Source organism: Carcharodon carcharias, chromosome 6 (assembly GCF_017639515.1).
Source record: "Carcharodon carcharias isolate sCarCar2 chromosome 6, sCarCar2.pri, whole genome shotgun sequence".
Classification (NCBI taxonomy): domain Eukaryota; kingdom Metazoa; phylum Chordata; class Chondrichthyes; order Lamniformes; family Lamnidae; genus Carcharodon; species Carcharodon carcharias.
This window is the reverse complement of record NC_054472.1, coordinates 150,029,906-150,044,716: the sequence shown is the minus strand read 5'-3', so window position 1 is coordinate 150,044,716 and position 14,811 is coordinate 150,029,906. Positions and strand designations below refer to the sequence as shown.

Below are 14,811 nucleotides of genomic sequence, written 5' to 3'. Positions count from 1 at the left end.
CAGCAAGTGTGTTGACAAGGAAAGAGCTGGATGTGTGATAACCATTGCCACAAAAAGCACATTTATGGTTAAATGAACTCCTGTGTACAATGTGTATGAACAAGTTTGGGTGTTTAAGTCAGCTTTATTCTTCACTGGTTTTATGAAATGAAAAGGCAGATAGTCTCTACATTGATAAGGGTAGCATATTTTTATGGTTAAAACTGCTCCTTAGGTTTGGTGGTTCTTAAAAAGGTTGGACCACTAAGCATACATAGTGTTTCATTTCATCAGGGGGAGCATTAATAGCCATAAGAATGTAAAGCCTTTTTCTCGTTGAGATTTGGGTTCTACTTTAGCCTAGGCTGTTGGATAAAGCCACCTATGTAAATTGGATAGCTACAGTTCAGTTTCTAGGGGTTCAGGTCATTAGCAACACAAAACAAACCTTCCTCTAATTTGGTACTCAATTTCAATCTTACTCTGTAGCAAACACTACATTGGAGGTTAGAGAAAAGGAAAAACATAACAGCTGGGATTCCTATCTAAGGTTGCGACTGAGGAACAGTGCCAGCTGATAACAAAATTCTATCTCAAGAATATGTAAATAGATTGGAATAAGGTCCTCTGTTAATGGTGTTTTGTTCATTTGATTTCTCAACGATGAGATCTTGGGACCTGTATGTTTAAACATGAACCATTTATTGTTAATCTTTAATGATGTACAGATCCCAGTTAATATCATGTATGGTGCTGCTGCCATGCAAGTAGGCTGCTTCTAGAGTGTTCTTTCTAGACTGTTCTCTGTTTATTACCATGTGACTGTCTACATCATACCATGGGTGCTGCTATTCTCCAGTCACATGATACCCTGGCTCTGCTAAGCACCTTTACATTACAATGACATGCAGGCACATACAACATCCCCTTTCTCTAAAGAAAACTTTCCTCCCTTCCAACTGAGTATAACTGTTTACAATACAATCTTTATTTACTATCCCTTCTCCTCCACCTTAAGTCTCTGACTTTATAAATTCAGATGGTATTGAAGCTGGGCAGCTCTTCCACATCTCGTTCTGTCACATTTGGAGGAATGGTAGTAGTACTCTGTGTACTACTCTGTGTTTCTGGTACTTGGTTAACTCCATTCGATTTGCTTTTTGCACTCCTTCAAGTTGCATTTTTCTTTAACAACTTCTCTGCTTTTTTCAGACATTGTGGGTTTTCCCTGTTCCTTCTCAAGAGAATATGCACTCGTTCGTTCCTAGAGTGAACTTGAATTTTCTTTTTCTGTGGTGTCTGCCGTATTATTGCTGGACATATACACTTTGCAAATGGAACCTTCATATTCACTTGTTTCACAATTTCAGCCAAACATTTGTTTGCTGTTTTTTTCAAATTGTTTTGCAAGATTATGAATTCTTTCATCCAGCTCAGCTTTTCCTTCTAGCTCCTAGCACTTCAGTATCAGATTTACATTTTCCACTCTTATTTCTGTCTTTTCTTTCTCTTGTCTGCAACAGAGCTTTATCCTTGGGTGGGATTTTCTGCACCTGCCCACCGCCAGGATCTTCCGGTCCCACCACAAGTCAATGGATTTCTGGCCGGGGCACTGCCTTGCCCGCGGTGGGTCCTGCCCATGACCAGGCCGGAAAATCCTCGCCCTTATCTTTCATGTTGGTTTCACTGTTGGCCGGGTCCATCTCCGGCGAAGTCTTGTTTCAATTCTGTAATTGTGCTACTCATGACTTCATTATCCGCTTGCAGCTTGGATTTTCCTTTCAATGCCTCCTCATTTTCATTCAACTGCTTCTTCAGCTCCTCAATCTCTTTCTTGTAGCTTTTATATTCCTCCTGGAATATGGAACATTGCTGAATCTTCTCTGTCAAGTGGTTCTTCAGTTCGCTTAGAGTGATGTTAAATTCATTGTGCTGCTTTGTAATTTTCCAGAAGAATAAACTTTGACCTAAGGGATTCTTGCAGAGCGTGAAGGTGTTTCCTTTTCTTTGCAAAGCTTGCTTGCTTCTTCTTGAGTTTTCCTGTAATTCAGCAGAGTCTCCTTAAGTTTCTTCTGCTGTTCTTCCATTCTGCTGTTTAAGACAGTCTTCATTTCTTCATGTTTTTGATTGGTTAAGCATTCCTTTTGCAATTGATCTTGAAGGACAATCAACTGTTCTTTTAACTGTTTAGTTTCTTGCTGACCTCTTGCCAACTCACTCTGTGCGTTTTGTTGCTACTGATAGTTCCAATGCAGCTTTTTCTGAAGTGATATTCAGTGTCCTTTTTAGCTCCTCATTTTTCTGTAGCTACATATTGATTCTCTGAGAGGTCCTTCAGGGTCGAAACTTGTTTGTGTGTCTTTTCTGCCTGCTGTTTTGCCTGGCTGCTCATCTGGTTGAGTTTTCCCAACTCCCACTTTGATTTGCCAAATGTGGAATTAAGGGTCATTATTTCCTTCTGATACCTTTGTGTTGTCTTTGAAATTTATTTGTTCAGAACACGAACAGCTTAGTTCATTGTAGGCTTCAGTTTGTTGTGCATTTTCAGAGGTATATACTCCGCTTGAATCTTTTGCTTTAAATCGTCCAGTTCAGCTCTGATGCAAACATTTTCCTGTAGAACATCTTCTTTTTCTTTTTGCATAGTTTGCTTCTCAGCCATTTCTTTCTCTTGCACTAAACTCTTTGGATTGTGCATTTTATTGCACTGGTGTGGTCGGCAACCATCTTGTGATTTATTGAATAGTGTCTCCCTTGCTCTGGGTTCTTCTGTCTCCCTCTCACTGGGGTCTTCTGTCTCCCTTTTGCTGGGGTCTTTTGCCTTCTCTCTAGGATCTCTTGTTGCCCTCAGAAATTTAGTGGGAGTTGTCCTCTCTCTGGGGTCTCTTGTTGCCCTCGGCGCTCTATTGGGGATGTGCTAGACTTTCGTCTAGGGTCTGCACTCTTCACAACTTGGAGTTTAAAATATCTGTCAAAGCCTTTTAATGTCTCACCAAATATTGTTCAGGGACCTAACTGAAAAGGTTCCCCTTCCTCTTAAGCTTTGCAGGCTTTTCCCTTTTTGTTACTGTGCTCTGCAGGGTTCACTCTTTACTATGCCAGCCAATTTTTATGTAACTTTTTTTAAACTTAAGTGCAGCACAGCCAGCACTGCTGCAATCTTCTGAGTCTCTGGGACTGCCACCTATTCTGTAATGCAAGTACAGCTTTTTTGTAATTTTTGCTCAATATCTTGTGAACTGACCAGTATTCTTCACACTGCATCACTCATGGATTTTTTTTGTGTTTTTGCTCACCCATGATCTGACCAGGTTTTTTTCATTTTCACTCTGTGTCACTCGGGAGTCTTGCAATGGACTTGCAATCACTCTGGCGGATTCCACAACTGCTAAGCTTTTTCAACTATTTTTTCAATTTTTCTCCTTAGGTGTATGTCTCTCTAGTCAGGCTTCAGCTGCTTTTAGTTTCTCATATCTTGGGTTCATTGTTTAAAATGCCACCTTTCATATCGCCACCGATCATGTTGTGTACCATCGTTGATCACCATGTCATGTTACAGGTTCATTTGATGTCTTAATAATGAGATCTTGAGACTTATATATTTAAACATGAACCATTTATTATTAATCTGTAACTGGGATCTGTACATAGTCATACATGGTGCTGCTGCTAAGCAGTTAGGCAGCTTCTAGAGTTTTCTTTCTAGACTGCTCTGTGTGGCTCCATTCATCATACCATGAGCAGTGCTTTTCTGCAGTCACACGTTAACCTTTGCCTTGCTGAGCACCTTTATATTACAATGGCATGCAGACATACACACAGTATCATACAACAAATGGTGCCCTGGTCACATCCTGACAATGTCTTAGAGTCTGGACTTTATCTCTCCAGCTCCTATTGAGCTGAATGTCCATTTTTCTCTATTTGAATGTTTTAACCCAGGGTATCCAAACTATAGCTATGGGCTACTTGTAGCTTTTTAAGCTCAGGCAAGTAAAATGATATTTGTTGGTGATGGTGCTTAATTGATTTTTCAAATTTGCCATCCTGGTGATTTCGAAAGGGCTTTTTTTGCATTGATATCTCGTAGGTTTCTGATTTAGGATTTATGCACAAAAGATGGACAATGGAACACAGGACTTAGTCTGTGGAATGGCCTGCTCCTAATACCCCTCTGAGGAAAAAAAATTCTCATCTCCATAGGGAAACCTCTTATTAAACTGTGTACTGTAGCTCTAGTGTCCCCCACAAGAGGGAAAATTCAAACGGTGAAAGAGAGGGAGGAATGTAAAACTATCACCATCACCAGGGAAAATGCGCTGGAAAATTATTAGACCTAACGGTTGACAAGTCCCCAGGACCAGTTGGCCTGCATCCTAGACTCCTAAAAGAAGTGGCTAGAGATGGTAGAGGCATTGGTTATAATCTTCTAAAATTCCTTAGATTCTAGAAGGTCCCAGTGGATTGGAAAATTGCAATTCTATCTCCTATATTCAAGAAAAGAGGGAGATAGGAGGCAGGAAATTATAGGCCAGTAATCCTAACATCTGTCATAGGGAAATTGCTATAATCCATTATTAAGGATACTTAGAAAATCATAATGGGATCAAGCAGAGTCAACATGGTTTTGTGAAAGGGAAATCATGTTTAATTTAACAGTTATTTGGGGAAGTAACAAGCAAGTTGGATAAAGAGGAACCTGGGGATATGGTGTACTTGGATTTTCAAAAAGGACAGTGATTTAAACAAGCATCCAGGAGGGCTTCCTGAGAGAATATGTAGATAGTCCAACTAGGGAAGGGGCAGTACAGGACCTGGTATTAGGGAATGAACCCAGCCAGGTGGTCGAAGTTTCAAAAGGGGAGCATTTCGAGAAAAGTGACCATAATTCAGTAAGTTTCAAGGTACTGGTGGATAAGGATAACAGGAGTCCTCGGGTTAAGGTGCTTAATTGGGGTAAGGCTAATTATAACAATATTAGGCAGGAACTGAGGAATCTAGACTGGAGGCGGATGTTTGAGGGCAAATCAACAACTGACATGTGGGGGGCTTTCAAATGTCAGTTGATAAGAATTCAAGACCGGCATGTTCCTGCTGGGATGAAGGATAAGCATGGCAAGTTTCAGGAACCTTGGATAACGAAGGATATTGTGAGATTAGTCAAAAAGAAAAGGGAAGCATTCGTAAGGGCTAGAAGGCTGGGAACAGATGAAGCCTGTGGAGAATACAAACAAAGTAGGAAGAAACTTAAGCAATGAGTCAGGAGGGCTAAAAGGGGTCATGAAAAGTCACTGGTAACCAGGATTAAGGAAAATCCCAAGGCCTTTTATACATATGTAAAAAGCAAGAGGGTAGCCAGGGAAAGGGTAGGCCCACGCAGGGACAGAGGTGGGAATCTGGGTGTGGAGCCAGAAGAAATGGGAGAGATACTAAATGAATACTTCTCATCAGTATTCACCAAAGAGAAGGACTTAGCAGTCAATTTGTCTAGGGAAGAGTGTGTAGATAGCCTGGATCATGTTGAGATCAAAAAAGAGGTGTTAAGTGTCTTGAAGAATATTAAGGTGGATAAGTCCCCAGGGCCAGATGGGATCTACCCCAGAGTACTAAGGGAGGCAAGAGAGGAGATTGCTGGGGCCTTGACAGAAATCTTTGTATCCACACTGGCTACGGGTGAGGTCCCAGAGGACTGGAGAATGGCCAATGTTGTTCCATTGTTTAAGAAGGGTAGCAAGGATAATCCAGGAAATTACAGGTTGGTGAGCCTTACGTCAGTGGTAGGGAAATTATTGGAGAAGATTCTTCGTGACAGAATTTACTACCTTTTAGAAGCAAATGGGCGTATTAGTGAGAGGCAGCATGGTTTTGTGAAGGGGAGGTCGTGTCTCACTAACTTGATCGAGTTTTTCGAGGAAGTGACAAAGATGATCGACGATGGAAGGGCAGTGGATGTTATATATATGGATTTCAGTAAGGCCTTTGACAAGGTCCCTCATGGCAGACTGGTGCAGAAGGTAAAGTTGCACAGGATCAGAGGTGAGCTGGCAAGATGGATACAGAATTGGCTTGGTAATAGAAGAGAGGGTAGCAGTGGAAGGGTGCTTTTCTGAATGAAGAGCTATGACTAGTGGAGTTCCGCAGGGATCAGTGCTGGGACCTTTGCTGTTTGTGGTATACATAAATGATTTGGAGGAAAATGTAACTGGGCTAATTAGTAAGTTTGCAGACGACACTAAGGTTGGAGGAGTTGCAGATAGTGAAGAGGATTGTCAAAGGATACAACGGGATATAGATCGGTTGGAGACTTAGGCGGAAAAATGGCAGATGGAGTTTAATCCGGACAAATGCAAGGTAATGCATTTTGGAAGGTCTAATACAGACAGGAATTATACAGTAAATTGCAGAACCCTTAAGTGCATCGACGGGCAGAGGTATCTGGGTGTACAGGTCATTGAAAGTGGCAACGCAGGTGGATAAGGTAGTCAGGAAAGCATATGGTATGCTTGCCTTCATTGGCAGGGGTATTGTGTATAAAAGCTGGGAAGTCATGCTGCAGCTGTATAGAACCTTGGTTAGGCCACACTTGGAATATTGCGTGCAATTCTGACCGCATTACCAGAAGGATATGGAGGCATTAGAGAGGATGCAGAGGAGGTTTACCAGGGTGCTGCCTGGTCTGGAGGTTATTAGCTATGAGGAGAGGTTGGAGAAACTCGGATTGTTCTCACTAGAGCGATGGAAATTGAGGGGCAACTTGATAGCAGTTTACAAAATTATGAGTGGCATGGACAGAGTAGATAGTCAGAAGCTTTTTCCCAGGGTGGAAGAGTCAATTACTAGGGGACATAGATTTAAGGTGAGAGGAGAAAACTATAGAGGAGATGTGCGGGGCAAGTTTTTTACGTAGAGGATAGTGAGTGTCTGGAATTCGCTGCCAGAGGAGGTGGTGGAAGCAGGTACGATCGTGGTGTTGAAGAGGCAGCTAGACAAATACATGAATAGGATGGGAATAGAGAGATGCAGACCCCGGAAGTGTAAAATGTTTTAGTTGACGGGCAATATGATCGGCGCAGGCTTGGAGGGCCGAAGGGCCTGTTCCTGTGCTGTACTTTTCTTTGTTCTTTGTTCTTTATTACCATCTGACCCTTGAGGTTCTGTGTTATGAATTGAAGTGGCATATGAAATCAAAAGCTTGGCCTCCCTTGCTTTAACACAATGTTTGTATTAGATTATTAACTGACTTAGTTTGTGGTGTGCTTGGGATTTCATCAGTCTATAATATTATTGGTTATTTTCTTAATGTGTTTTGGCAAAAACCACTTATCCGGAGCTTCCCTTCAATAATTGCCACACTTTTTTAAGCAATCACAGATTTAGTTCCAACTGTCAACTTACCAAGTCTTCTTCATCAGCACCTTCCAAACCTTCAATCTTAACACCTAGAAGAACAAAGGCAGCAGGCATTGGGAACACCACTGCCTGCAAGTTCCTCAAGTCAAACACCATCCTGCTTTGGAAATAAATCGCTAACAGCAGTGGGGGTATACTTTCACCATACAGACTGCAGCAGTCCAAGGTGGCTTGCCATCACCTTCCCAAGGACAGTTGGTGATGGGCAATAATTCTGGCCTTTCCTGTGACAACCACATCTCATGAACCAATTAAATTTTTTAAAAAATGGAATAAAAAAAGTCAAGCTTTTTGAAATAGGACCTTGGAGGATCACAAGCATCTTTGAACTATTTGCAGTTGCGTATTCTTTGCAAACACAATTGAACCTGTAATCTCAGTTTGTCCTTAACTCAGCAAATATACAGAATTGATCTATGTCCTGAGTTGGCATCCTTTCATTTTGTTATTCATCGTAGTAACGATTAACTGAAATTGAGAGACTGGTTAATTGTAGACATCTGTGATTGAGCATTAATACAGTCGCTGTTTTATAACTCACTTTGTGTGCGGCCTGTTGTAAACACGGTTAAGAACGGAGACGAGATGAGTGATTTTGGAGAAATTCTTAAAGCTGTGGGGGAATTTGGCCCATTTCAGAAACGTTTGCTGGTGCTGATTTGTTTGCCAAATTTCTTCATGGGGCTCCACTTGCTTGCTCAGGTTTTTACTGGTGCGAATGTCCAACATTTCTGTCAGACCAATTGGATCTTAAACATCAGTGCTGGTCTGGCCGAAGAAGAGAAATTGTTCCTGACTCTCCCCGAGGGAAGAAATGGCTCTTATCAACAATGTAAAATGTACAAGCCGAACCCAGATAAGGATATCGATTGGATACGGTTACACGGAAGCCAATCGACAGTCGCATGTGAAGAAGGATGGGTATACGACACCTCACAATATACCTCGACCTTAGTTACAGAGGTTTGTACCTTTTTAAAATGTAAAGAATTCCGCCTTTAATTATACCCGTGCGCGATTTCCCCCAGAGACGGTGAGAAAAGGCAAGTCCCCCCATTTGTTACTCCTTTGCACGTAGCCCATTCGATATCTGGAGCTCTCTGCCACAACCTTTTGTGGAGCAAGCGCAGTCGAGAAGGACTTTGCTGCTGGGAATGGACTTCGTGTTGGTGTTCTGCTGGTTTTAAGTTTGGACAAACCCTAACAATCTAATTCGGCAGCTCTCGTGCTACTCAGCTAACCTTTTAATTTGCGATCGATTCCTGCTATTTCACTCTCTGCTGTTCGCAAGTCAGTTGGAACAGCTGGATCTTTGCTGATGTGTAATGAAAAACTTCTAATATGGGCAAATAGGACAAGCGACAGGGCAAGTTTTCCGGTCCAAGTTTGCAAGTTTAACCAGCTTGTATGTGGCTTATAGCGATTGATATCTTGGAGCTTCCAATTTCTTTAAGAGTTCAGGAACAAATATTAATTGTTCTTTATTGTATGTTGTTTGCTTTGGGTATTGACCCTCTTAAGAGTTTAAACTGGGGTGGGGTAGGGTGATGCCATTTCAAATTGAAGACATCGACTGTGGTCTGAAGTGAGTTTGAACCAAACTGAACTTGTCTCATTTTTTTCCCCCCCAAATATACTTTATCCGTAAAATTTGTAGAAGTACATTACAAAACATTTCAACTTCAAAATTACAGAATGTGCAATAAAATTCAAGCTTTCTCCATACAACGTGTTCCATTCTGAGGTACCTCAATATAATTGCAATGCTGTTGATATTTACAATATACATTCCATGTCAGCCATATAGCCCGAGGGATTTTACACGGTTTCCAGTCCCTCCCTGCACTATAGCTGAAAGGCCTTAGACATTACCTTTCTCCACTGCTGCAGCTCTGCAGCAGCTGCCCGAACATTTAGTACATCCCTCAGCATGTAATCCTGGACCTTGGAATGTGTCAGTCTGCAATACTCGGTGGAGGACCACATATTCTTATCAAATTACTGCTAAATCTCTATTGGTCTCACCATTGTTCACTTGACTAATGAATGTGTTTAAAAAATAAGCACAAGATGGTAAATGATTTTTGCAGATAGACTTAATAACATATACAAAAGGAAAATACTGCAGTTGTTGGAAATCTGAAATAAAAATAAACATTCTATCAGCGTCTGTGGAGAGGAAAACAGTGAACATTTCAGGTCTTCTCATTAGAACTGGAAAAGGTTAGAGATGTTACAATATTTAAACAGATATAGCAACAGGGGAGGGGAAAAGAACAAAAGAGAAGTTTCATTTTATAACCTTAGCTTCTGATTTTCGGACAGCAACTCTTGGTGATAATTCTGCTTTTCCCATGTGCACCTCCTCTAAACTTACCTTTTGCTTTACTTGTCCTGTTACCATCTCCTTCTGCCATGCACTATCACCCCTTTTGTCATTTTATCTCTTCCCATATTTTATCTTCTAGCCCATGTCGGACCTCCCTGACCTGCTGAGGTTTTCCAACACTTGTTGCTTTTGTTTCAAAATTCATAACTTGCTCCATATAGCCACCTAGTTATGGGAAAAACAAACCGCAGGAAGCACTGTTTTTGGATAGAAACAAATGTATATGCTGCACAAGATTTTGATCAGTAGTAATTTAAAAATGGGTTAAGTCACAAAAAATTTCTGTACCCTAGAATTTTAGAACTACAAACTCATGCAGAACCCTGTTTTGCTTTCCAAAACACTGGGATCGCAAAGTCATATTATCACTGAAGAAATGTATGTGATTAGTATTCTTCTACACAAAATAGCTAAAAGGAAGCTTTCTGGAATTCTGAGTATGTTTTAACAGTTATCCAAAAATAAAGACAAACATGATCTTTTTTAATCTTTTGGAATTTGGAATTCAACAGGTGAGGCCAATATTTATTGCTGTCTCTAATTGCACTTGACAAGTTGGTGGTAAGCGACCTTTTTAAACCACTGCTATTGTTCTAGCTGTAGACGTTGTAGATTTGGAAGGTGGGGAAGAAGCCTAGCCGAGTTTATGCAGTGCATTTTTAGATGCTATACTCTGCAACCAAGGCCAGTTGATGGTGGAGAGAATGAATGTTTAAGATGGTGGATGGAGTGCCAGTTAAGTGGGCTGTTTGCCCTGGATGATGTAGAGTTTTTGAGTGTTGATGGAGCTACAGTCATCCAGGCATGTGGACTGAAGTTAATAGGAACTAGGTGGAAAACTCTCCACTGGTTGGAGTCATACCTAGCAGAAAGGAAGATAGTTGTGATTGTTAGAGGTCAATCATCAGCCACAGGTCATCATTGCAGGAGTTCCTCAGGGCAGTGTCCTAGGTGCAACCATCTTCAGCTGTTTCATCAATGACCTTCCCACCATCATCAGATCAGAAGTAGTGGTGTTTTCTGATAATGACATAGTGTTCAGGCAGTCCTATTCCTAACTCCTCAGATAATGAAGCAGCCCGTGCCCATGTGCAACAAGATCTGGATAATATTCAGGCTTTGGTTGATAAGTGGCAAGTAGCAACCACACAAATACCATGGCTATAAGAACAGATCAAAGGCTGGGAATTCTATTGGCAGTAACTCATCCCCTGACTTTCTAAAGCCTGCCTGCCATCTATAGGTGCATTGCAGGAGTGCGATGGAATATTTCCACTCACTCGGATGAATGCAGCTCCAAGAAGCTTGATACCATCCAGGGCAAAGCAGCCCCACTTGATTGGTGCCCTATCCACCAGTTTAAACATTCACTCCCTCCACTACCAATGCACTGTGGCAGCAGTGTTTACCATATATAAAATGCACTGCAGCAAAATCAGCAAGCCTCCTTTGACAGCACATTCCAAACCTGGGACCTTACCACAAAAAAGAAAAAGGGCTGCAGTTGCATGGGAACACCACTTGGCTGCAAATTCCCCTGCAGCCACGCATCATCCTAACTTGGAACTATATCGCTGTTCCTTTACTGTCGTCGGTTCAAAACCTTGGAACTCCATTCATAACAGCACAATGGATGCACCTATAACACAAAGCCTGTAGTAGTTCAAGATGACAGCTGACCACTAACTTCTGAAGACTAATTAGGGATTGGCAGTAAATGGCCTTGATGGTGATGCCCACATCCCATTATGGATTTTTTAAAAAGAGCAGAAACGCATGTGGAGCATGTGTGAGAGTACACAATCCAATACACAGTATCTGTCCAGCATTCATTGATACATTTAGAATTTCAACAGAGTAACCAGAACATTACAAAAACAGAATTACCTGGAAAAACTCAGCAGGTCTGGCAGCATCGGCGGAGAAGAAAAGAGTTGACGTTTCGAGTCCTCATGACCCTTCGACAGAACTTGCGTTCGAGTCCAAGAAAGAGTTGAAATATAAGCTGGTTTAAGGTGTGTGTGTGGGGGGCGGAGAGATAGAGAGACAAAGAGGTGGAGGGGGGAGTTGGGGGGGTGTGGTTGTAGGGACAAACAAGCAGTGATAGAAGCAGATCATCAAAAGATGTCAACGACAATAGTACAATAGAACACATAGGTGTTAAAATTAAAGTTGGTGATATTATCTAAACGAATGTGCTAATTAAGAATGGATGGTAGGGCACTCAAGGTATAGCTCTAGTGGGTTTTTTTTTATATAATGGAAATAGGTGGGAAAAGGAAAATCTTTATAATTTATTGGAAAAAAAAGGGGAAGGGGGAAACAGAAAGGGGGTGGGGATGGGGGAGGGAGCTTACAACCTAAAGTTGTTGAATTCAATATTCAGTCCAGAAGGCTGTAAAGTCCCTAGTCGGAAGATGAGGTGTTGTTCCTCCAGTTTGCGTTGGGCTTCACTGGAACAATGCAGCAAGCCAAGGACAGACATGTGGGCAAGAGAGCAGGGTGGAGTGTTGAAATGGCAAGCGACAGGGAGGTTTGGGTCATTCTTGCGGACAGACCGCAGGTGTTCTGCAAAGCGGTCGCCCAGTTTACGTTTGGTCTCTCCAATGTAGAGGAGACCACATTGGGAGCAACGGATGCAGTAGACTAAGTTGGGGGAAATGCAAGTGAAATGCTGCTTCACTTGAAAGGAGTGTTTGGGTCCTTGGACGGTGAGGAGAGAGGACTCGAAACGTCAACTCTTTTCTTCTCCGCCGATGCTGCCAGACCTGCTGAGTTTTTCCAGGTAATTCTGTTTTTGTTTTGGATTTCCAGCATCCGCAGTTTTTTTGTTTTTATCTCTGTGTTTAATTGACTGCCACTGCTCTTCAAGAAATGCCTACCTCCTTGAAGAAGTTCTGTTCCTCTCTGCGACAAGATTTCCCTATCTCTCTGTTGTCTTGCTCACCTTCTTTGCTTTCCATTTCCCTCCTAGTGTTTGACAAGGTGTTTACTAAAACCCGCTTTCACAGCCAAATCTCCTTTCTCAGTGACTGTCTCCGTCTCCGACTTACCCCACGTGGATTTCAACTGAAATTCCACCCCTCGTGTTTCGAACCCACCCAGGATTACAGGTATCTCCGGGACATAAAACGTTTCTCAGACTGCTGTTCCCGTCACATTCTGAAATCCACACTCAGTGCCATGCGCCGCCATATGAACACACTCGACCTCTCCCTCCAGCAGCACCGCCGTACCCTTTTTCAAAGCTGCGCGTGCCCCCAGTTTCATTTTATCCTTCGGCTCATCCGACGCCTCAACAAGAAACTTTTTCTCTTTCTCTCAAGTGCTAAGGAACGCAAGCTACAACAACTCATCGACACCAACACCCATCTAGGACCCCCCACCCCTGCCTGTTCCTCCGTCCCCACCCTTTCTTCCAATCCCAACCCCAGCCGTGTATTCACTATACCCCCTGACCTTCCCCTCTCCGATGCTGAACGTTCAGTGCTCAGCAAAGGACTTAGTTTCATACCCTTACGCCCTCACCTCAATGAATTTCGGGCTCGGCATGATACTGAACTCTTCTTCCGCCGTCTTCGTCTCCGGGCTCACTTCTTTGGGCAGGAGTCCTCTCCCAGTTCAACGGATCCTTTTACCCATCTCCAATATTCTCCCTCCACCTGGACCCCTCCCTCTGGATTCTTACCTTCTCTCGATCTTTTCATTGAGAACTGTCGGCGCGACATTAGTCGTCTCAATTTCTCTGCTCCTCTCACCCATTCTAACCTGTCTCTCTCTGAACTTACTGCACTCCATTCTCTCAGGTCCAACCCTGACATTGTCATCAAACCCGCTGACAAGGGTGGTGCTGTTGTTGTCTGGCGCACTGACCTCTACCTCGCGGAGGCTGAGCGTCAACTCGCAGACACTTCCTCCTACCTCTCCCTGGACCATGACCCCACCACTGAACATCAAGCCACTGTTTCCAGGACTGTCACTGACCTCATCTCCTCTGGGGATCTCCCTCCCACAGCTTCCAACCTGATAGTCGCCCAACCTCGGACGGCCCGCTGCTATCTCCTACCCAAAATCCACAAACAGAACTGCCCCGGTAGACCGATCATCTCAGCTTGCTCCTGCCCCACAGAACTCATTTCTCGTTATCTTGACTCCCTTCTCTCTCCCCTTGTCCAGTCCCTTCCCACCTACATCCGTGATTCCTCTGACACCTTACGTCACATCAACAATTTCCAGTTCCCTGGCCCCAACCGCTTACTCTTCACCACGGACGTCCAATCCCTCTACACCTCCATCCCCCACCAGGATGGTCTGAGGGCCCTTAGCTTCTTCCTCGAACAGAGGCCCGAACAATCCCCATCCACCTCTACTCTCCTCCGTCTGGCTGAACTTGTTCTCACACTGAACAATTTCTCCTTCAACTCCTCTCACTTCCTCCAAATAAAAGGTGTGGCTATGGGTACCCGCATGGGCCCCAGCTATGCCTGTCTCTTTATGGGGTATGTGGAACATTCCTTGTTGCAGTCCTACTCCGGCCCCCTTCCACAACTCTTTCTCCGGTACATCGATGATTACTTCGGTGCCGCTTCATGCTCTCGTCAGGACTTGGAAAGATGTATTAATTTTGCTTCCAATCTCCACCCCTCCATCATTTTCACGTGGTCCATCTCTGACACTTCCCTTCCCTTCCTTGACCTCTCTGTCTCAATCTCTGGTGATAGACTGTCCACCAATATCCATTACAAACCCACCGACTCCCACAGCTATCTCGACTACAGCTCCTCACACCCTGCTTCCTGTAAGGACTCCATCCCATTCTCTCAGTTCCTTCGCCTCCGTCGCATCTGTTCCGATGATGCTACATTCAAAAACAGTTCCTCTGACATGTCCTCCTTCTTCCTTAACTGAGGTTTTCCACCCACGGTCGTTGACAGGGCCCTCAACCGTGTCCGGCCCATCTCCCGCGCATCCGCCCTCACGCCTTCTCCTCCCTCCCAGAAACATGATAGGGTCCCCCTTGTCCTCACTTATCA

General features: G+C 43.3%; 1 protein-coding gene across 1 annotated transcript in view; it reads left to right on the top strand.

Moving 5' to 3' along the window:
* Positions 1–7,974: 7,974 nt before the first annotated feature.
* The window catches only part of slc22a13b (solute carrier family 22 member 13b), a 79,910-nt gene continuing 73,073 nt past the window's right edge, over positions 7,975–14,811 (top strand). Inside the window, exon 1 of the mRNA XM_041189301.1 lies at positions 7,975–8,352. Coding sequence (XP_041045235.1) covers positions 7,975–8,352 — 378 coding nt within the window. The remainder of the gene's footprint in view (positions 8,353–14,811) is intronic.